The sequence below is a fragment of the Alligator mississippiensis genome, chromosome 10, assembly GCF_030867095.1.
Source record: "Alligator mississippiensis isolate rAllMis1 chromosome 10, rAllMis1, whole genome shotgun sequence".
Taxonomy (NCBI): Eukaryota; Metazoa; Chordata; order Crocodylia; family Alligatoridae; genus Alligator; species Alligator mississippiensis.
Window position 1 is genome coordinate 26,727,940 of NC_081833.1, and position 22,834 is coordinate 26,750,773.

The following is a 22,834-nucleotide window of genomic DNA, read 5'->3' on the forward strand; positions in this document are numbered from 1 at the left end:
AGAGTGCCAAACTTAACGTAACCCTCTGGCCAGACCAAGCTTTAGTTGCTTCATTCTTGATTACTTCTAATTGTACAAATGTTCATATTTCAGCTCCAGGTGTAGAATTTTATAACCCTTTGTGGACTTAAACAGTGGCTATGCACATGTGTACCTGCCCAGCCAGTGCTTCCATACTGCGCGTGCAGATGTACACTTCCCATTGCAGGGGTAATCAAATTGTGACCTGTGTATAAGTGCCAAAAAGGCTAAGTCGCTTGGTCAGTACTATTTATTCCATGGAGGATGTTTTTACAAGAGATGTTTACTGCACAGTTGATGAATTAACTGTGCAATAAACATCTCGGCATCTACATGGGGGGGCCCCTATTAGGTTGGAGTAAATTAATTTACTTTGCAGTGGGAAAGTACTTGTAAATATAAGTACTGTCCTGCTGTGGAGTAAAAAACTCTGTAGTAGTACATATGTAGATGCTGCCCCAGCTCACTGGGGTGCTTCAGTGCAGGGGCTGCTTGCTGGCTAGCCTTGCATTGAAATGTCCTTGTGCCCCAGCCAGCCCCTCTGCAGCACACTGAGCTGGGGGGGGGGGGGGGGCAGGGGAAGCAGTTCTAGACTGGCAGGCTGACCGCTCCTGGAGCTTCCTGCCAGCCAGGGCTGCTCCAACCTGGCTCAACATACTGCAGTCCCAGGTGCATGTGCAAATGACAATGAACTCTAGAGTTTATTGTTCCCATGCACACGTTCAAATGGCATGCATGAGAGCAATAAACTTATTGCTTCACATTAATGGCACGTGTAGAGCACCCAGAGGGAAATATAATTCTGTCCCAGATCTGCAGAACAAGGGAAATACTGACTCCTCACATTCATTGATTCCAGGACAAGTCTCTGCCACCCATGAATTCCATGCATGTGGTGAGGGAAGGACTACTATATGGAGTAAAAATGTCACTTATTTCATTTCTGACTGCTGTTGCCAAATAGGGAGAGAGTGCAATTGTAGGTTCATTTCAAATCTTAGAAGTAAGGGAGGGAAACTAACAACCAAGGATAGCTTCCTAATCGGTGAAGTGCACAGACATCCCAGCCCTCAGTCCCAGACTCAGTCCTCTTCTTGACCTTACTGATAGTTGTCCAATCTTTAAACAAGCTTAGCCACGAAGCCCAAGACCTTTGCTCTGATCTTCAGGCCAAAGTAGGGTAGATCTTAAAGTAACAAATAGTGTATTGCAGGAATTACTGGTGCTGATACAGTGCATGATGCTCTTCAGTAAACTAATTCCTTGGCCTATGGCTAGAGGGCACAGTTTGTTGCTTGAATTGATGTCTTTCAGATAAGGCTTAAAACTGAGATCTTGGCTGTTTGTGGCCAGTGAGGATACTGTGTAACTATGCTTTCGGCAGGATGTTAAGTCAAAGGTCCTGACCAATTTCTCACTTCATTCTACCAACTTATTTCCTTTGCATGTAGGATTTTTTCTTTCTTAGTGTTTTGTATTGACATAATTCATTTCCTTTCTTTAACTATAGTGTGGCTTTTACCATTAAATACCTGCCAAGATTCTCCCAAGAGGTAGCTACATTTAAACAGAATCTGTAGTGACAGCTATAATATGTCAATAACATTGTCTAACTCTTGTGTAGCAGTTTTCATCAGTAGATATCAAAGGTCAGATTCATGATCCCCATTTTACAGATGGAGGAAAGGGAGGCACAGAGGTGGCTTGTCTTAAGTCAGCCACCTGGCCAGTGACAGCTGGGAATAGTCCCCTAAGTTCCAGGGCAGTTCTCTAAGCACTAAACTGCACCAGCTTTTTCTAGTACTAAAAGCATTTGGAGAATCTCTCAGCGTAAAGGGTGCTATCATCAAAGTAGCTGTATGGCGTCATTTTGACAGTGGAGCAGGCTGGGTTTTGTGGATGACCTTAAGGAATGTGAAGGGTACCTTATCTGAACCCACTCCTTAACCCTGACAACAGCAGTGGAGACACTTTTTTGCTCACTTCTGTTGGAGCCAGCACAGCATCCTGCAAAAGGGATACGAAGTACTAGCATATGACCTGAATTACTCATACAGTCAGCGAGCTAGCTCTTCACTGAAGTACCATTAAGTAGCTTCTTGCATTATGGGGTCAGCAGTTGCTTTTTCTCTCTTATTGTGCCCTTTTGTTACTAAATGTTTGCGGGCAACAGCAATTGCACGTCCAAAGATGATTAATTTGTACTCTGTCTTTAGCAGCCGATGAACTCGAGCACGACAACACTTCCTGCTGATCTGCCAAGTTTCATCAGTGAGAGTCTGTCCTTTGACTTCAAGGATACTGATATGAAGAGACTTTCCATGGAAATAGAAAAAGAGAAGTATGTCGTATGCTTCCATTGCCTATGTGCATGTGTCGCATTCAGTCCTGATATAGCATACATGCAGTTAATGGAGTTTCACCAAGGGTGAATTTGGCTTGTTCTGAAAATGTCTTTCACGTTGGTACCAGTGTAAGGCAAAAGAACAGGAAGCTCTTTGCTAGGTTCTGCTATTAATTGTCTCTGAAGAATGTGGTATACCTGTTAAGAAACCTGTCCTTTGTCTCCTAGAATAGCATCCTGAGTGTGTTGAGACCAAGAGTTCAACAGGATTCAGAACCAGTTTGACCTTAATCTGCCTAATGAAAATAATCAATTGCACCAAAAAACAGAAGGGATGTGTTCTCATTTGCTGTGGGCGTAAGCCCAACTGCAAACTTCCTGGGGTTTTAATGCAACTTCTAGGGTCCAGTAAACTGCAGGAATGTGCATGGTCTTTGGGTACTGGGATGCATTTGCCTCGCGCTGCAATGCAGCCCAAGATGTTTTAGTGTCATTGCTTGGATCTTAGTACTCAATTACAAGAGTAGTGGCTGATTTGTTGTGAACATGAAGTAGGTACTCTACAATGAAAAGTAGTTAAGACTAAGTTTCAAGAGTGACTAATTCTTGGTGCCTTAATTTTGGGGGAACTTGACACTTCTAAAGGGACCCAGTTTTAAGGCCATGCTGACTCCCTATCATTTAAAATCAGGGATCCTTTAAGATGTGTCAGATTGGATGTCTCAATTTGAGGATACTCAAATTCATTAGTCACCCTTATCCTGTGTCATAGTGCACCTCCTAATGGAAATGGGAAGGGTTATATCTTCTGGAAATGCTGAGTTGGCTTTCTCTCATACCTGTGTGACATGATCTTGCTCTTGGATTGGATACCTGGCTCTTATTTTTAATAGTGAACAAACTGTTGCTCAGTGGTGTTCATTCTAGAAGGCATGCAAGTGTTACCCATTTTATACTCTGTAAATGATGAAATCCTAACCTATCTTAGAAGTTCCTTATTGGCTGTCTTTACCACAAACCTTGTGCAGATGCACAAATGTTTACCACAAGGCTGTTTTGTGTGTGACAGGGTGGAGTACATGGAGAAGAGCAAGCATCTGCAGGAGCAGCTGAATGAGCTGAAGACAGAGATTGAGGCATTGAAGCTAAAAGAGAGAGAGACAGCTTTGGATATATTGCACAGTGAGAATGCCGACCGAGGCAACAGCAAGCACAACACCATTAAAAAGGTACCCGAGTTCCCCAGCTCTAGCCTCAGCTCACTGAGTCATTTTAAGAAAAACAGGGCTTCAGCTTTGCTCAATGTGTCTTCATAAAAATGAGATGCAGGCTTCCTTCCTAAATCCTGGCTTGGAACTAAGCAGTCAAGAAAACCATTTGCTGTAGCATTAGGCAGTTTCAGGCTGTGTGTCTTTTAGCCTTGCAGCTCAGAGAGCCAGAAAGAACCATGGGGTCTGTCCATATCTGCCAGCTTTACCAGCAAGTTCCATTTTAAATTCATAGCAATCGAATCCATGCTATGAAAAGAGACGACATACTGCTAAGGCTTGAAGGCTTCCTTAAGTCTTAATCAAAACAATATAAAGAGATAATTATATAGGGCATCCTGCCCAAATAACTCCAGGTGTGGAAGGAATCACAGCAGTGAACAATAACAATAAATGGAGGCATATCCCAATTAAATAGCACCCCCATGATAAACAAATTTAAGTCTTGAGCTTTGGTGCATAGCAAATGGAAGAGCATTCCTGAATTGGGTGTGCAAGGTGGAGAAGGATTGTCTTTGGCTCTTTAATCCTTCCTAACTAACTTATCATTGCAAGGCGTACAGGGATAGGTGGCTTCCTCAAATAGGTTGATCTTAAGCTTTGCAATGCTTTAAGTAGTCAGATCTTTTGTACACATGGTATAAAAGGTTTGCTCATTTTTCCTTCTTTCAAATTGTCACCTGGGTCCAAGAGCCCCCTGTGTGTAGTAACGCTTTCTGAATGAGCATCAGCCAAAGGATTTAATGTGACATTATGTATTAGGAAGACAGTAATTGTGAAAGGCTCTGATAAAATTGATCTTTTTGTTTTTTAACTGTTCTTTTTTTTTCATTGCTCCAATACTCAGTCCTTGCAACTAGACACATTTTTAATAAGGGATCGGTCAGTGAAAAGATACATAATTGGACATTCAAGCATGTGAAGGAGCTTTTGAGCCTGCCTTTCTTATAGTCTCTTTGCCTCTGAAAGTTTGGAAGTCAGAAGACGTGTTGCAGGGGCTATTATATAAAGGGATATCATTGATGATAAAAATAAACAGAATTAAATTAAACAAATTAAAACTAAATCCTTTCTTGCATTTCTAATCCTCACCCCAAGAGTATTGGAAATGAAGGCACTTTAGAGTTTTCATTTACTTTGATTTTCACCACTGGCAGTTTATTTTACTTTTTGTATCTCATTGAATTGGGACAGTAAAATCAACTTAGTCGGTTTCACTTTCCACTTTTCCTGTACCAGCCTTAAGCTGTTTGGGTTCCTGTATCTAGCAAGCCAGAAAACCTTTCTGGCTGCATTATATTTTGTTGAAGTTCTTTGAAGCCTGCACTGCTGGTGAGTCCCCTTTTTTCAAATGGAAAATGGCAAATTTTACCTTTGTAAATAAATCTCCAAAGCTGCTGGCAGAGGCAGAGAGTTGATTGTCCCATTTGTCTCACTCAAAGGTGGCTAGGCAGTCATTTAGATGTCTGCCAGTGAATCATCATTGTAATCAGGGCTGTCTGGGTTGCCCTTTGTTCACTACCTGAATCTTGGGTCTTCTCCACTTCACTTCTGAAATCTCTTCTGAAGGGGCCTTGAAAGCATAGCTCCCGCATCTCAGCTGGTGGATCGAAGGCTTTGTTTTGTTTTGTTTAAGTACTCTATTAGCAAGACAAATGAAAATAAGCTTTCAGACCACCCCCGTGCCCTTGGGACCAGAACAGGTTTAGTTTTTACCATTAGGGTAGACCATCCAGGCATCTGAAAGGGAAACTAACTCAACTTTTTTCCCTTGGTTAAATGATACCCACCCTCTGCTTCCCCTGGAAACTGTGCTGACCTCTAGCAGTAGGGACTGTTATGTAGATCGCACAAATGCCTTAGCATTGTTCATATTACAGAGGATTTTTTGTTTGTTTGTTTGTTTTCTTGTTCACTTTATTTCACTGGTATAGCCTCAAGCCCAGGGCAGAAGACCTATCTGCATTTGAGACTGCAAAGTAGGTTATTCTAAGGTACTCTGCGTGTGGTGGTGGGATCACCGTCTGTGATACTAACCCGTGCATGAGCTTGCCTGTGAAATATGCTACTGTAGCCAGTTCTCAGTGTGGCATCCCCTAAAGTGCACTGTAAACCTGAAGCACGCCAACAGTGTACTTTGCAAGTGTGAGATCTAGTGTCATGTTGGCTGAAGTGCAGCACGCCAGCCCTCCCTTGGTATATCTGGAGAGCATGTCATAGACAACAGAAAAGCCCTGTGTCATCCTCTGTCTGTGGGGTTCACAGCTTCTGTCCATTCACTTCTGCCCAGAGTCCTTTTATTCTGGTAATGTCCTCCTTGGTGGAAGCTGAAGTGGGACCATAAATGAGGTGTTGGAGTAGATGCTTAAATGTGGCATACATGCACACTACCACTGTGCTGCATGTGGTGAGAAACCAACCAGAGAAATGGATGTCTAATGCATTGTACAGGCAAAAGTTCTTTCCCCTTGATTTGCATCTGATGAAAATTCATGAGTTAATCTTAATCTTCCTCTGGCTGTTGCTACTTGTGCTTTTAAAATCGCCCTGAGGCCTTGAGAAGCCACACCCCTGTCTTGGAGTAGAGTAGCAGGTGCACACAGAATCGGCATATCTGCTGCTTGGTCAAGAGAAGTATCTAACTGATAGAAAGAACACAATTGAAAAGAGCCAGTATGAGGAAGCATCAGTCATGAAGCAGCACAGCTAAGACTATTCCTGTGAGAGTAACTCATAAATAGAATTGTTTGCTGTACTTGCTACCCAGGGACCAGCATTCTTTGTTTTAGGTGTCCCGTGCTTCTTGGCTGTCTGCAGTTGTGGAGTATCTTGGAAATTGAAGCTGAAAAGGATTTATTTGGTTCCTTGTCCAGACCCTGGGGGTGAAATTATTCCCCACAGTACCTGCCCCTGGGCATTAACTAGTTAATTTTAAATGACTTTAAGAGTGGCACATCTGCCACCTCCCTTGGGAAAGCTTGAGTGTTAGCTGAGCAGATCATATTGCCTCTAATTCTATGCAACACCTAGATCAGGGATAGGCAACCCCTGGCACATGTGCCAATTAGTGGCACGTGGAGACATTTTCCTTGGCAAGCCTAGAGGTGTGTGAGGAAATTTGCTTTAAAAACATTTTCTTTTCTTAAGTTGTTGCTCCCGGGTCTCTGGAGCAGCCACAAGTCCCAATGCCACAGCAGGCACTGTGGGTGGAGTCAGGAGAATACAGGCAGGGATGCTGTCTTCATCCTGCTGACCTTGCCCCCTTTCCCCAGACTACAGCGTCCAGCCTGGTCCAGGCCCTGGAGGGGAGCTGTGGGTGGGCAAGGCTGGGGACCAGACAGGCACTGTGGAGGGCCATTGTGCTTGGAGGCTCCTGGCTGGCCCAGCCCCAAGGGCTGCCCATGGGGCTGTTCCTAGGGCCTGGGTAGCTCCTGCATCTGGGCCCTTGAATCAGGGGTGGCTCTGCCCTGCTCACACTGTACCCAGCATGCAGGGAAGCCTGGAGCCGGAAGCCCCCTGAGACTGGTGTCCTACCCAGGCCAGGAGGCATCCCCTCGTGGGCAGGATGGCCCTGGCCCTGGCCCATCCCCATGGAGCTGTGGGGGTTGGGCCAGGCTCCACCTCAGGTGCTGTTGGGTGCCCCTGCCTGACTGCCCATGGCTTGAGTCTGAGCAACCCCAGGGCAGCCTGCACTTCACATCCAGCCTTCTCTTTCTCCTCCAGCTGCTGCCTTCCCAAAGGCCCAGCCAGGCTGGCCTGCCTGTGGTGCCTCCCTCTGCACCTGCTTCTCCCTGCACTGCCCAGACCCTGCCCTGAGTGCTCAGCCCAGGACTCAGCATCCCGGTGCTGCCCCCGCCTGGGTGGGATGGGGTGTCTGTCTGCCTGAGCCCTGGCTGGGCCCTCCTTCCCAGCCCTGGTCCTGGGCTTCTCCCAGTTGGGGGCTGTCAGGGAGGCCTGAGTCCCCCAGCCCTGGTGGCTGCTGCTTGGATGTCGCTGCCTCCTCCACTGGACACTGCTCTGGACCAGCAGGCCTGAGCCACAGCTAGTAGCAGTGGGAGACATGGGTGGCAAGGGACACACCCTCGTTCTTTTTTTCCTTTTCTCTTTCTTTCTCTCTATTCTTTTCTTTTCTTTCTTCTTTTGTCTCTTTCCTTTTTTCTTCTTTCTCTTCTCTTTCTCTCCTGTCTTGTTTCTGTTTTTCTCTCTTTTTTCTTTCCCTCTTGCTCCTCTTCTTTTTTCTCTTCTTTCTTTTTCTTTCTTTCCCTCTCTCTTCTCATCTCCTTTTTTCTCCCCTCTTTTTCTCTTCTCTTTTTTTCTCTCTCCTATTTCTTCTTTTTCTCTCCTTTCTTTCTCTTTTTATCCCCCCCCCCCTCCTCATCACAACATGCTTAACAAAAAAAGAATACACAGGAACAAAGGTAGTATATGAAGTTTTATTTATTGACACCAGATTTAGAATTTTTAGAAAACCTGGTATTTACTGTAAAAAACCAAAACAAAAACCCTCCCCCAAAAAAGCAACATTTATGATTATTAACTATATTAAGATGCAGTGTATCCTGCTATGTACCCCCTGCTCTGGTTTTATTTTTCTGGCATGCTGGCACTCCAGCACCTTACAAGGTAGACATTGTAGTTTTTCCTGTACTCCGGCCAAAAATGTTGCCTACCCCTGCCTGACCTAGATTTCAAGGTTAGTATTACACAGGCCAGCATGGCCAGTGTAAAAGTCTGGACAGTGAGATGGCAAATCTTTTTTTAATTGTTGTAGTCTCTAGGGTCCAAAATCTGCTCTGTCCCAGGTGCACACACCATTGCTATTGATAGGAGCATAATGTGGTGTTTGGAGTATCAACTAATGCTGGCACCTGTCAGAATTCTCTTTTCGGTCTTTGATCCCTTTGCTGCTGTGCTCTTTCCCTAACCCCCTCTCCCTGAGCACTCTAGTGCTCTTAACACCATATCTGTGGCCTACAAAGATGTGCTTTCCTGTAAAGATTTAGATTCTCGCATTGGCCTCAGTTTGTAGCTGGCATGTGTGCAAGTGAGAGTTTCATGTGCCTTTTTTGTGAAGTTCATTTTTATACCTTGCACAGCTTCAAGAGTAGTATCTCTTTGCTTTCTCTATGGCTGTGGTCAATGGCCCCTGATCTCATACAGCAGAGGGCTACAGCAAATCCTGAACATATCATTGGAAGAAGTTGTGTTACTGTGTGTCATGCTAGGAGCCTCTTAGATGCAAGTGGAAAACCAAAGTCATTTTGAAATGAAGTTCTGTGTGACATGATAGGGATCATGCACCTTAAACACACCTAAAATTCTTAGTTCAAAACCAGGAAGACTCATTTTATTGGGATGTGGCTGGTTCAAGCACAGATGTCCTTAGGTTGGGAATCAAGAGGCCTGGGTTTTTGCTAGCTCTGTCTTCAAACTTGAGCAAGTTACTCCTATATGCCTTTCCTTCCCCCTTTTGTAAAATTAAAGTAATGGTACTTACCTTGTGGCAAAGCCCTCTGAGGTCTATGGATGATGAGATCCAAGAATTTGTTGTCCAGAATCTGATGTTGTCAGTTTTATTTTCCGTTGAATATTTTCTGTTTCTCCTACTAAAAATCTGGATGGGGCAGTTGCCCTGGATATCACACTTTGGAACATTTAGTCCCAAGTTGCTTATCTCTGCTCCCCACTCATCTTTTACTCTCTTAGTATCTATGCCACAGTAGGATCTGCCTGAATCAAATGTTTGCCCTGTGTGACAGCTGGCAGCAGTCAGGGTAGTCAAGAGCACTACTTGTTTCTCCTATTGAACTAACCTACAGCGCCTATCATATGGATGTGACTTGCATTTGCAGGCTGATTTGTGACAACATTCTACACAGCTAAAGTTTGTCATAGGAATGATGTATAATGTGTGTGGGGCTAGCCATTGACTATTTACTGGCTTAGCAGCCTGCTGTGGTCATGGGTAGCTTTGGATTCTTATTTGGATGATCCAGATCTCATGGGTCTGCAGACCTGGCCAGGATTTTGCATAAAAGATCCATTACTTATTGCTCCCTACTGAGTTACAAAGTGCCTCGAGCTGTTCTCAAATTTTTGGTATTTCCTTGCAGGAAGGGCAAAAAGGCCAAACATGAAACTAAAATGGGGAGAACTGCACTGAAGCACTTGATCCAGTTTTTATCAACCTTTGGAAGGTTTGGATCAACTGCTCAGATGGGATGAGATGAGCATTTATGTTGTCAGAGCCTGCTGTCCCATCTTTAATCTGTGGTTATTTTAAGAATCTTAGTGTCATCTTTACTTTGGGCAAAAGCCATTTGTGGGCACAACACAACTGAGATGAAATGAAGCGCTGACAATTTGTGAAGGGAATAATTCATCAACTGTAAGAAATCCTGTATCTGGAAGGAGCCCCCCATAATTAAACCAGATGCACAGTAAGTGCTGTTTGTGTGACCTCTGGGTTTTGTTGCCTGCCTTTGAAGATGCCTGCTAAGTTTTTCATGTTTAATTATGTGGTTAACATGCTAATCCCTTTTTATGAGCTCTGTGGGCACAGTACAAGCACCTCATCTGGAAACTGATTTCCTTTCCATAAAGCTTGCTCTCTCCAATGTGTGCTGGCTCTAACTCCAGCTGGCTCCACTTCAGGAAGGTTTGCTGCTTAGACTGTCTTCAAATACAAAAATCAAGAGTTTCTATCTCCTTCCTTTTGCTGGCGATGAGGGGCCTCTCATAGGGCAGGTATCAAGTCTGCTTAAAGCTGAATAGGAGGCAACAAAATTTATTGGAAACACTTTTTTTTATACGTGATCCTTTCTCTCTTGCATGGATTTCACCTACTCCCATAATTATTATTCCTTTTGAAGTACCAAAACTTAGGAGTGAGGCACTGTATCTGTGCCCAAAGCCAGTAGATTTGGCTTTTAGACTGTGCTTTGGTGCTCTGTAAATGAGTAGTCCCTCCGTGCTAGGATGGTCAATCATGCAGGTCCCATTGTTGTCATTGGCCAGGGAGTTGCTATTCAGTAAGTCATGGGAAATGTTGGGTTGAGGTGCATTCTCTGAGAACCTTCAGGTGTAGCTTAGAGACCCCGTGACGCTCTGTTCAGATCACAGAGCTCCTTGAGGCTGCACCAGCATTCTTGCATTCAGTAAAATGACTCCTAATGTCCATGGCTGTATGCAGAGGTGGATCCAGGATGGGTGCACTGGTGCACTTGCACCCTTCTTTGGTTCCTGGTCCATCCAAAGTTTAAAACAAACTGTCTGGCAGTGGCAGTAGTATCAAGTCAGACAGTGCCAAGGAAGTTAGTTAATGGCTCATTATAATCTACTGGGTCCCTTCTAAACTCTTTATTCCACTGGTGTTAATGACCCTGTCTTCTTTTTAATGGTTTTGATGTTCCACCAGTCAAGTTGTCCTTTGTTCTGCGTTTCTGCTGTGTGTTAGCTGCTCCTGGTAATGAAGTTTCTATTTCACAGCCCTGAAGATTGTTTTTTAACTCCTTCCAGTGAAGTTATATTTGTTTTTGCTAATACAGCCCTAGACCCCAAGCTTCTAGTTTATTTTAAAAATGTGTACTGTTATATATGATGGTGAACCTCACCATGTGCGTCCCACTTTTCAAAATTTTGGATCCACCCATGGCTTTGTATAAGCTGTTGCTGACCCTGCATGCAGTAGTTGCATTGTATCAATGCAATCATTGGATGATTCTTTTCCTTGTGCAAAACAAAGATGCCTTGAAATGTGGAAGTCAAGATATTAAGATCTTACAGAGCCCTTGAATGTGGTATTTTCTTGCATACCACTGATATTTTGGTGGTCCACTTCAAACTCCATCTACCAACAATAGGCTGGCTTTGACGTGTCTCTTTTGGCTGGGAGTTGTAACCCCCTGCTGCGCTGGGCGAGTATGACCTCTTTTCTATCAAGGTTAAACCTCTGGAAGCTGGCTAGATACTGAATAATGGAATGAGCAAGGCAGACTTACTTTGGAGTTGAGCATTTGTGTTTCTCTCTCTCCTGCTCTCCCTGAATGCTGCTAAATGTGTATGTTAACAATGAGGTCACACAGAGCAATGTACTGTATTTATCACATGGCACTACAAGCACATCCCTTAGCAGGGTGATACATGCCACAAAATGAGGAGAATGCAACTGGAGCATAACTTTATCCCTTCTTTGGTCTACCATTTCCCTGACAACTGATAGGGCAGAGAAAATGTAGTTCTACCTTGGATGGTTTACTGTAGGGGTGCACAATTATTTTGGCTGGAGGGCTGCTTAATGAGATTTGGTGAGCTGTCTAGGGCTGCAAGGGTAGCCTCACCCCTTGACAGATGCCCCAGCCCCTGGTCACCTTCTTAGGACCAGACATCTCTCCCATAACCTCTGACCTTTGTCACTGGATGTCCCTCCCCTTGCCTCTGGTAGTACTTCTGGTGTGTGTGTATAGGTGGGTGGGTTGCCATCTTGGAACCAGAAAAAAAACAAATTGTATACTAGAAGTCAAACATCTTCTATAACACTTTATTGTTATTTCAAAAAATATTGTTATCATTATTTATGTTTGCATAGTGTATATAGAGGTGATCACATAATAGCTCAAAAATAAAGTCTTACTGTGTGTGTGGGGAGTGGTTGGAGGATGTATGTGTATAGTGGGAGTTGAGGGGGTGTAGGTGTGAGGGTGTGTGTAGGGTATTTTATGGGTGGGGGGTGTACATGTGGGGACAGGGTATGGGGTGTGGGAATGCACATTCTGAAATTTTAATTCTGTTCCACTGTTATGGTTTGAGGCAGCAGCAGTACAGGACAGCTGGGGATTCAGATTTTGAGGTGCTGAATACCTACAATTACACTCAGTAACTGAAGGGAGGAGTGGATCCTCAGTGCCTCTGAAAATCATGCCTGTGCAGTGTATATATGAGACCTTGAGGCAGAGCCATATTAGATTTATTTCTTATTGTGGATTCCACTTGTTGGGAGTGCATATTTAGGCAAAGGCACTAGTTTCTTTACCACTGTCTTCTAGACATCTCCTGAGCCAGAACATGAAGCTAAATAGGCACCCAAAGGAAAATGACCAGCTGCTTCTTCCTATCACACTGAGCAAAATGAAACAAGGAGATATCTGGATTTTTCTCTTACCAGTGTTTGGAAAGTGCAAACTAAATGCTGTCTCTTCCCTTCCAACATGCTCATCACTGTTATGCTCATTACTGTTTGGAGGATGAGGAAAACCTGTGTTCTGGCCTGTATGCCCAAGAAACCAACTGATGTGGGAGTGAGAAAGGTGTTGACCAAGGGAAATAGCAAATGGCAGGAAAAGGGCAAGGAGGGGACCAAAAAATCTTCAGAAGCATTTTTTTAACTATAGGGAGGCAAGGATGGAATTAAACACTCTAGTTAGTAATAAGTGGAGAAGAGCTGGAGAGACATGTCAGCAGCAGGAGAGACTGTTCACAGATTCACAGAAGTTTGTTGTACACAACATTTTGAATTTATGAGTTAATGGGGAATGTAGATCTTTCTACCAGCAGCCTGAAAATATACCCAAGTTGGAAAGGGGGGAGGAGGAATGCTTGCCTCTCTTGAGGGGCTTAGGTCACTCTCTCCTTGAGGCTGGCAGTCCTGCAGCATAAACAGGGAATGATGGGGAAGTTAGAATTTTAAAACTCTTTTGTAGTCATCTGAAGTGGCACTTCTGTAGCGTAGGTAAGGAAATTGCTATTTAAAAAAAAATTCTAGGTGTTAATCTGATCATCCCATCAATCAGAAACCTCCTCTGTTCCCTCTTTTTACCCCTACTTGAAAGGGGCATTTTTATCTTGTGAGTTAAGGAATCGATTCATTTTTTTTCTCTGGTAGTTTTGTAGCATCATTTTTCTAGAAACGGGCTTCCGGACACTGATTAGTATGATTTTTATACCCTTCTCTATCCACCCGCCACACTTAATCTTTCATTATTATCAGGGAGGGAGTATGCCTGGATTTGGTGGTCTCGTTTCAATTGCATGCAATTTTTGCTGTGCTAGCAGAAGTCCTTTCCCTGGCACTGTTGGCTTAGCTGTTGTAAAATGGGTTTGGGTGGGAAGGACTTACTGTTTGCTTTAAAATGAAATAACGCCTGGACTCCCCGGGTAAAGGCAGAAGCTCTGAGAAGCTGCAGTAGAGGGGCACAGGGAATGAAACTGTTCCCGTTTCTAGATCTAGATTCATTTTAGCTCTGACTGCTTAATTGCCCCCTCTCTCCCTCTAAATTTCCTTTGATGGTTCTGGTAGTACACTGTGGAGTCCATCCCACCCTCCTTGCTGCAGGAAGGAGATTATCATAATACTGCCTTGTAAATCAATTTTCTCTCTGCACTGACGAAAATGTATCTCGCTCTTAATCACTCAGCTTTGCCTGCGCAGCCTTACATTACATATATAGTTATTTATTCTTGTATCACTGGGAAAATGAAATTGAGGTAAGGAATGCTTTAAGGAGAGCTTGTAGCTGTTCAGTACCAGGCTTTCCAGACTTGGGGTAGTGATAGGGGGAATGGGGGCAGCTTACAGTTCATTTCCTGCCACCGAGAAGCTGTGGAGGGAAGGGCTGGGGGGGAGTTCCCAGCTCTGGATACCTACTGAGAGTTGCTATAGGGAGCACTGTAAAACCAGTAGCAAATCTCCACTTTTCTGGTCCCAGCTTCCCCTTGCAGGCAACGGTGTCTTAGCACTGTAACACCCCCTACAGCTAGTCGCTCACTTGAATGTAGTCATGGTGCAGGGAAGGAAAGAGTGAAGTCGGTTTCCAGAAGGAGGGGTGGGATTTCCCTGAGAAGTTGCCTGGAGCCAGTCCCTTTTGCAGCAGAAATAAGGTAAGATAGCTTGGTTCACAGGAGCCCACTTCCATAATACCTCAGGCCACTCAGCAACATGCAGCAAGATGAGTCAGAGTGCCATGAGTCTTGTTTCCTCTGTGCTGAAGCTGGGAAGAGCCTTCAGTAGCCTGGACTTCCTTTTTACTTGAGTGGATGTGTCGGGGTTTGTCATAGCATGCACAGTTTGGATGCAGTCCCTATGTGTAACATCGGAATAAGCACACAGCTCTCTCTGAGCAGCCCTGCAGCACAGTCACTGTCAAAAGCAATAGGCATGTTGATCAGCAAACTGCAGGCCAGGATTAGAGCTTCCACAAGCGGAGTCACCTGAGCATTTCTTGTCAATGCTGGAGTGGGGGGGGAGGGAGGCCAGCCAAAGCCCAAACTGTCTGGAATTTCACTACTGTGGAAAAGAAATAATAAATATATTTACAGGCTCTTAAATACTATATTTTTTTTGCATGTAACACACCCATGTATATAGTACACACCCTATTTTTTGAAACCCTGAGAAGGGGGCGGGGAAAAAAAAAAGGCTTACCTTGCAGGTACAAGTAAGTAACTAAGGTTGGGAGATTGTGGTGGAACTGAGGGCTGCCTGCTTCTGGTGTTGTGTTGTAGGAAGGGCCATATGCTAGGGCCTGATCCTGTGGTGCCACTGTGCAGGATTGGGCCTTGCCATGCAACCCCAGTGCTGGGATGCTGATGCTGGGACTATGTGGTGAATCCAGGACCCTGCACTGGCTCTGAAGCCACGTGCAGGGTCTGGGTGTGCCAAATCTGAGACTGCACGCCCCACAGCCAGCATGTGGGGCTGGACCCAGCTCACTGGCTGAGGACCAGTCCTGTGCGGTTGCCTGATCTGGCACATGTTTTGGTGAGAGGGGCTCCACATGGGCCCAGAAATATGGTGCAGGGTAGGGGCAGAGGGAGCAGTGGCAGCATTAATTGCCATGGTATAGGAATTATTGCTGCCAGTGCTTCACCTCCCCTCCTCGCCTCAACAAATTTCTGTATCTGTGGGGAGCTCTTTTCCTTGCATATAATGCACACACCAATTTCTTCCCCAGCTGGTTTTGGGGTATAAAGGTGTGAATTTTATATGTGAGAAAATACAGTATACATTTTTTTTCCCCTTCCAGGAGTACTGGAGCGTCAGTGACAGAAAAGAGCAATCTGCTCAGTCGAGAGCAAACTCAATTTTTCCTGTGCTGTTCAGGCGCCTGATTTTAATCGGATGTGAGAAGGCAACTGGCTGAGAGATGCAGATCAGCCCCAGTGCCTAGTTGGAAGCAACTTACAGTTCTGTGAGGTTACGGTGATGCCTGTCAGGAGTTGTCCTTGTTCCCTGAGTGGTGGGGCAGTGTGACCTTATGCTGCAGTGTAGCTTTCTAGCATGGAATTGTGGCTGGAGCCTTCTCTTACAGCCCAAGTTCTCACTGCCAGGGCAGTGAAGCCATCCTACCCAGAATTGCTCCCCTGCTTTGTGTGTGACGCTCTCTAGGAAATCAGTGAGGCTGATATTTAAAGGCTTATTGATCCTTCTGGGTGTGACCATAAACTGGGAAGGGGTTTTCTTTCATGGAATTGTGCACAAGGGGGCAGGGTTTATGGCTTTCTCAGAAATCATATTGTAGACAGGGCACTCAAACAATGATCTTTGGTATCCTGCTGTTACAGCTAACTTAATACAGTCCAGAGTTTTATGGCCAGTTTCTCCTCTTGTTAGACAGGGTAATCTTTTGTTGGAGTCTGTAGTGCTGCTGGCATCAGAGAGGAAACTGTGGCCCTCCTTGCTGAGTAATCTCCTTTGCGTGGGCTCAGTGGGTTGTAGCCATTATGCCAGAATTCACCATAACTGACCTATTCAACATGGTGACCAGGCCCACCTGCATTTTGTTCCCAGCTCTCTCTCTAACACCCCATGAACTTGGGTAAGCTGCTTCCTGTTCTCATGCCTTTGTTGTACGAGGAGGGAGCAATGCAGAGCAGCTTGTAACCTGTGAAAGGTCCTGAACCAGGTCTCTTCTTTCTCCTTGTGTCTATGCTGGATCCCTTCATTGCTGTGCTTATGTGCTCCCTCCGCCTCTTGCCTTTGCAATAGCATTTAATCAGAGTGGTTCAGCTCTGGCACAGCTGCTGGTGCATGAACAAAGAAGTAAATATGAATGACTGTGTTGGTTTAAAATGTACTAGAAACTAGATGGGAAGAGAATTCATGGAAAAGACTACACGCATTAGAAGGTATTAATAGCAGTAGACAGCGGAGTCAAAATATGACAATCTCCTTTGAAACCAAGGAAATGCACCTCTTCCTTCCCTGAGTCGCTCTGAACTGTAGTATCTGAACACTGAGTCTGTAATTTGTCATTCAGTGTCATTTCTCAGAGCCAGCAAGCTTCCACTGTTTCTTTTTAATGACATGGGGGCCAGTCAAAACCAAGGGATATGGGGAATGATTTCATAGATTTCATAGACATTAGGGCTGGAAGGGACCTCGGAAGATCATCGAGTCCAGCCCCCCGCCCAAAGGGCAGGAAGTCAGCTGGGGTCATAGGATCCCAGCAAGATAAGCATCCAGTTTCATCTTGAAGGTGTTCAATGAAGGCGCGTGAACAACTTCCGGTGGCAGGCTGTTCCAGACCTTGGGGGCTCGGACAGTAAAGAAATTCTTCCTTATGTCCAGCCTGAAACGATCTTGTAGTAGTTTGTGACCATTCGACCTCGTCATCCCTTGGGGCGCTCTGGTGAACAAACGTTCCCCTAGATACTGGTGGTCACCCCTGATAAACTTGTAGGTGGCCATCAGATCACCCCTGAGCCTGCGCTTTTCCAGGCTAAAGAGCCCCAGGGCTCTCAGCCTGTCATCGTAGGGTCTGCTTCCCTATGCTATGATGGTCCTGAGCATTCCTCTTCCAGGCTGCTTCTGCTCTTGTCTATGCTGCACAAGAGAGTATCCTAATAGTGGAAGGTGTGACTTGCAGCACTAAAGTTAAATATTGCCTACTTGGTCAGAACCAGCTGCTCAGAGGCAGTTGTGCATTTTATTGTCACAGCTGAGCTGAAGGGAACGACCAAAAGACTACAGTCTGCTTCAGCAGGCCATGGGAGGAGGAAGGGGAGAGGCTTTTCTCCTTGACGCTTGGAATTACATCTGCCAACATAAAAAGTTAATGTGGACTCCACACACGGGACCTCTTGGTGCCAGTACCTCTCATTGGCATCCCAGTGGAGAGTCCTTCTGTAACCATTTCCCTGTGTCCTCCTCCTGATTTGATGACCCCCTCTTCCCCATTCCCTCACTGCCAGGAGGGTTTAGACTAGAGTGATACCAAGTGGGGTGGGCCAAATCAGTGATTCCATCAGAGGAAGCGGCAGGGAGCAGAGTGGGTCCCTGAATGCAGCAGTTGTACTATGCTGAGGCAAGGTGCTCCCTGGCACCATGGAAACATTTTGGGGGAGGAGAGTCAGCCAGTTCCCTTCCCCTGCTCTCTCTCTGTTGGTACAAATGGAGTATTATGGCACAGTGAGGCCCTCACAGGAGTTGCAACCAGAAGGAAGGAAGAGCCTGGCAAGCTGAAACTGGCCTTAGGGTTTGTCTTTGTTTTCCCAAGCCGAGCCCTCTGGCCTTATAAGCAGGCAAGTATTTGCCAGTTGCCCTTTGTAGCAGACCATGGTTTCTACTGGGAAAGCCAGGACCAAGTTTGCCCTGAATTCTGGTGCCCTCCTGCTTCACTCTGTTGCTCTTATCCAGCAATTAAAAAAGGGTTAATTATGCCCAGGGATTGCAAGAGGGTTAATTCCAGCTGAATCTTGATAATTGTTTTTTAGACGAGATGTTTCTGCCTCTTCCTTTCCCAGCTTCATGCAATGTGAATTGTAACATTTGGTCCTGCATGTATCTTGGGTTGGGCCCAGAGACTTGTATTCAATGAGGGAAAAGCATTTTGCTTCCTTCTCTTGCATGCATCTGGGATTGAACCTGGAGGCAGGTCTCAACCAAGGACCTGTCTGATGCCTCGGAGAGGAGTAATTGCCTGTTGCCAGTTGAGCAAGCCCTGGCCATGGCCCTGCTTGGAAGTGTTCCAAGAGAAGGCATTAAGCTCCTGCAGAAATTTCTTCTGCAATACATGTTTTCAGAGCAAAATAGAACTGCGAGAAATTATTAAGTAAAGGACATGGGAGCAGGCGGGAGGAGGAGGAGGGGAAAGCTTGACAGCCTGAATTGTGGAACTTATAACTTATTGTGAAGGGATTCTAGGATTCCTGTTTCAGCAAAACATCAGCCCCTCAACTGGTGGCACATGGCTTAATCCATCGGAAATGAAATGTTCTCAATTAGCCAGGAGGTTTGATGTGCTCCCTGCCTCAGCTGTTCTGCTCCCTCCCCATCACATTTACTGATTCAGCAACTGTTTGGAAGGCAGAAATTATCCCTGGACACTCATTTCTCTGACTATATTTAAATACTATGACTCCCTTGTGGGGCCAGCACTGTTGCTTTTGCCTTCCTCCCAAGTGCCTCATTTCATAAGAAAATTGAGTTGTGGTTCTTGCTGGGACAGTATTGTTTAAAATACCCTATGTAGCTCCACTGAATGAGCTTCTGCTTCCCAGGCAGGGAGTGGACATATTCTATCCCCTTCAGAGCACTGAGGATGCAGTCTTGAAAAAGGAAGATGCTCTCAGACCTGTATCTCATGTCCTCAGCTTCTGTTGCCTCCAGAAGAGTCAAGGATGCTTAGCTTCTTGCTAGATCTGCCTTAAACGCAAGCAAGCAGCTGCCAGGCCCTAGGAGATGAGAGGTATGCTAAGGATGATGACGGGCAGTATGACAGAGGCCTGCCTGCTGTAAGGCGTACAGCCATAGGGAGTTCCTGGTGGCCTGCTTTTCCAGAGGTGCTGGGCTCTTAAAGCTTCAGCTGGAGAGCTCAGCACCCCTGAAAATCAAGCCACAGCTCTGTATGTTAGAGATGGGGCATAGGTGCTGACCATTCCTGTCTGCACACCTGTTGTGTGGGGTAGGAAAGGTGTACTGAACTCCTTCCTAAGGATGGGCAGATCATTACTCTGAAGGATATAACTGTTAACTATAACAGCCACAGTGAGGAGTTTAACCTGGACAGCACCTGGGTTTTGCAGTGACATGATGAATCGATTTGCCTGGGTTCCCCATAGACCTCCTACTGGGAGCACTTGCAGCAGGGCTTCCTGCCACTCTTTCCCCTCCTGTTTTACTCCTGCTGGAATTTTCTCATCAGGTTTCCAGCAGAAAGGCAGACAGAGCCAAAGTTCCCCTAGAAAGAGAGGCAGGTTGGGGAGCACAGCTCTGGCTAATTTTTAATAGCTCATTCCCACTGTAGCATGCCATGGGAGAGTCTCTCACTGAAAGCCAAGGACAGGGCTATGGGATGTGACTCAGTGTGCCATACTTAAAAGCTGTCCACAGCCTTGTAGATTGATAGGACATCACCTGGTGCCTGATTGGCCAGTGTCAACGCTCTCATTGGCTTCAGTGTTAGTGGGATAAGATCCATGGGTAGGGCCCCTATATACTTCACAATGCAATAAGCCTAAATTCTGCAGTAGTGTAATTGCATTAATTACATTGATTTAATTGGTTGCTATGCAGCATCCTTTGCTGCATATGAAAGAGGTGTCAGAAACAGAATGCATCTAAGTTCCACTAGATTTGTCAAAGCTGCTCCTCTCTGCCCCCCTGCTGCTTGTTGAGATCCCCCATGGTTTCCTTGGGAAGGGAGGGACTGGAAAGGCCTCTGAACCAGCCTAGCATGGCAACAAACCCATGAGGAATCTCTGAGTCTGGTTTCCTTGTTATGCCCCAAAGTGGGAGGGTGCCTCCAAAGAGGTCTCTAATACTATGCAAGGTAGGGTCTACAATCCACACAGCTAGTCTTAAAGCTGCTGGTAGCATGCTGATACTGGCCAGCCTGCTTCCCTCCATGCTGACATCCCTGACCAGACTCCAGTTATGACTTTTCCTGCTCCCGGGGCTAAACCAGGCATCTCTATAATTTCCCTATACTGTTTCACCTGATTTCCAGCCACTTCTGCTGCCAGACATCAGGGATCAACACAGGGACAGTGGCCAACACATATGCCTTTTACAAGGAACTTGAGCAGTGGCTCTGGGCTTTGCTTGTCCTGCAGTTCGTCAGTTGAGGAGATCAGGACGCTACCTGCCTCTTCTGGGCAACGCAGTAGACAACAATGTCAATCATCCAGCTAATGCCCCCACTGCAGAACCAAAGATATAGCAGTAAGCAAGCTTTGGCAAGATGGTGGGCTCAGCTTCAGCACTGTGAAATCTGCTGAATTTGTTTCTTCTTCATAGACCAGGGGTTTTCAACCTTTATGAGTCAGTTCCTGAGGTGCTGCTTGCTCAGGGCAGCCCACAGTGATCCAGGCCTGCCAAGCGATTGTTCCCAGTGCCCTTCCCTCCTGCCCATTGTACCCTTGGTGGCTGGTTGAGAAGGCAGGAGTCCCCTGGTGGCCAGATGAGCCCAGGGGGTGTGGGGGGCCATAGCCGATCAGCGAGTGTGCCGGCAGTGGAGGCCAGCCCCCACTGCTGGATACCCCCTGAGGCCATCCCAGGTACCCCTGGTCTGAAACCCCTGTCATAGACTTGCCAAGTTCCACAGCAAATCCCTGGAGCACGTGGAAGTCTTCTCTGGGGTTGAGCAGTGGGGGGAGGTCACATGCTAATGAGGGGGAAGGAATGTCAGCATGAATGTTTGGTCTCACTGTAGCAGCTTCAATCTGAGTATTTCCCCCTCTGTCTCTTGTGAAGGAGGTTGATGTGGAGAGATCTTTAACCCACCAGCTATAAGGCTCCAAACTGGAGGATGTAGCAGGAATTACTGTAATGTGGATAAGAATGAATAGGTCCTATGGTTGATGGACTCAATTTCTGAGGTATGGAGCTAGAAGACCTTCGTTTAAATATGCTTCCTATGCCACCATTCTCCTGTTTTTTATGGTCAGTGGTGTCCAGGAAGAGGCTAGTTTGGGGTATTCTCTGAGCAGAGCGTAGGGGACTTGCTTGCACGGCACAGCAGAGTGGGTGTTCCACCATCAGCCCACAGCTCAGAGTGGTAGTCCGCTGGGGAAGACGCTCTTAAAAATGTCACCAGCCAGCATCTGGGAGAGAGAATCCAGTTGCATCGCTTCCCCCACACAGAGGAAGAGCGGTGATAAACAGCCTAGCCCTGCAGTTCTGAGTTGTAGGCCTGACTGAAAACAACCTCCTTATACCAGCAGATCCCCAAAACAAAAATGCCTGATTTCAAAGGACTGTTGAGTGTGTTACCCAGAAGCCTCTTCTAGTCGAGATCCTACAGAGTTTCAACAGACGATTGAAATAACTCGGCCCTGAGGTGTTTTCTTTAGCAGATCAAACTGCCATGTGTTTTCACTCCCTAAGGCAGTATTCAGAGGAGGAAAAGGGAAGGCCTGAAATTTTTTCCTGGGTGTCCTATCTGGAGCTGCCTGCCTGCAGGTATGTGCGTGCAACTAGCATCCAGGCTGCAGACTGTGGGGGGCAGAGCTGAACTGCTATTACTGGCCCCATTGAGGGGGGGGGTACACAGTGACTTGTGGCTTCATTTCATCTCCAGCAGTGCCTGCTCAGTTCTGTAGCCAGTGCAAATCAGGTTTATGCAGGGAAAGGTGCCAGAGCTGTCTGTGAATTCCATCAGCCTCAAACCAAATGTGTTTCATCTCCCCTACCTTTCAAGTGTTCTCTCCATATTCATCCAGACTTTCCTGTATAATAACTTTCTCCATGGGGTGACTCCCTTTCCTTTAAGGTAGTGTGATGATGAAATCCTGCAGCCTTCACAGAGGAGTCAAATTAGATGGTCTTGGAAGAGTGCTAGCCTGATGCTAGAGCTCCCCTCTGCCTGGCCTTGTAGACTCCATCCTGCCTGCCAAGCAACAACTCCCTAGAATCCTCTTTGAAAACAAGAGCTGATGGGTGTCAGGCCATGTACTGACAGATGGGAGCTTGCGTCACAGTAGCTGAGGTTGCAATTACAGCCTGACCTAAAGATAGGTTATAGGTCAAGCCCCATGTGCTGTCCTAGGAAGCGATCCCTTCATGGCAGGGGGAGGGATGTATGTGGGGCAAAGTAAAGCTTGCTGCTCGTATTCTGTACTATGTCTAGAGAGAGTGCAGAACCCCAGGGCTGAGGGATGGTACTCTGTGATTGTGAGGTCCTTATCTTGTCTTTTGTCCATTCATGCATCCTGGCAGAATCCACTGGATCCAGGGACTGGAAGGGTGGGCATTGTCTGGGGTTTT

General features: G+C 46.0%; 1 protein-coding gene across 5 annotated transcripts in view; it reads left to right on the forward strand.

The window, feature by feature from the left end:
• NF2 (NF2, moesin-ezrin-radixin like (MERLIN) tumor suppressor) overlaps positions 1-22,834 on the forward strand; it is a 76,317-nt gene that overhangs the window by 49,299 nt on the left and 4,184 nt on the right. For 2 of the 5 annotated variants that reach the window (XM_014593609.3, XM_059713587.1), the window contains exons 14-15: positions 2,238-2,362; positions 3,435-3,594. In XM_014593609.3, coding sequence (XP_014449095.1) covers positions 2,238-2,362; positions 3,435-3,594 — 285 coding nt within the window. Of the gene's footprint in view, positions 1-2,237; positions 2,363-3,434; positions 3,595-5,567; positions 5,613-22,834 lie in introns of all 5 variants that reach the window. The other 3 variants (XM_019493670.2, XM_006265829.4, XM_019493669.2) reach the window with 3 other exon arrangements.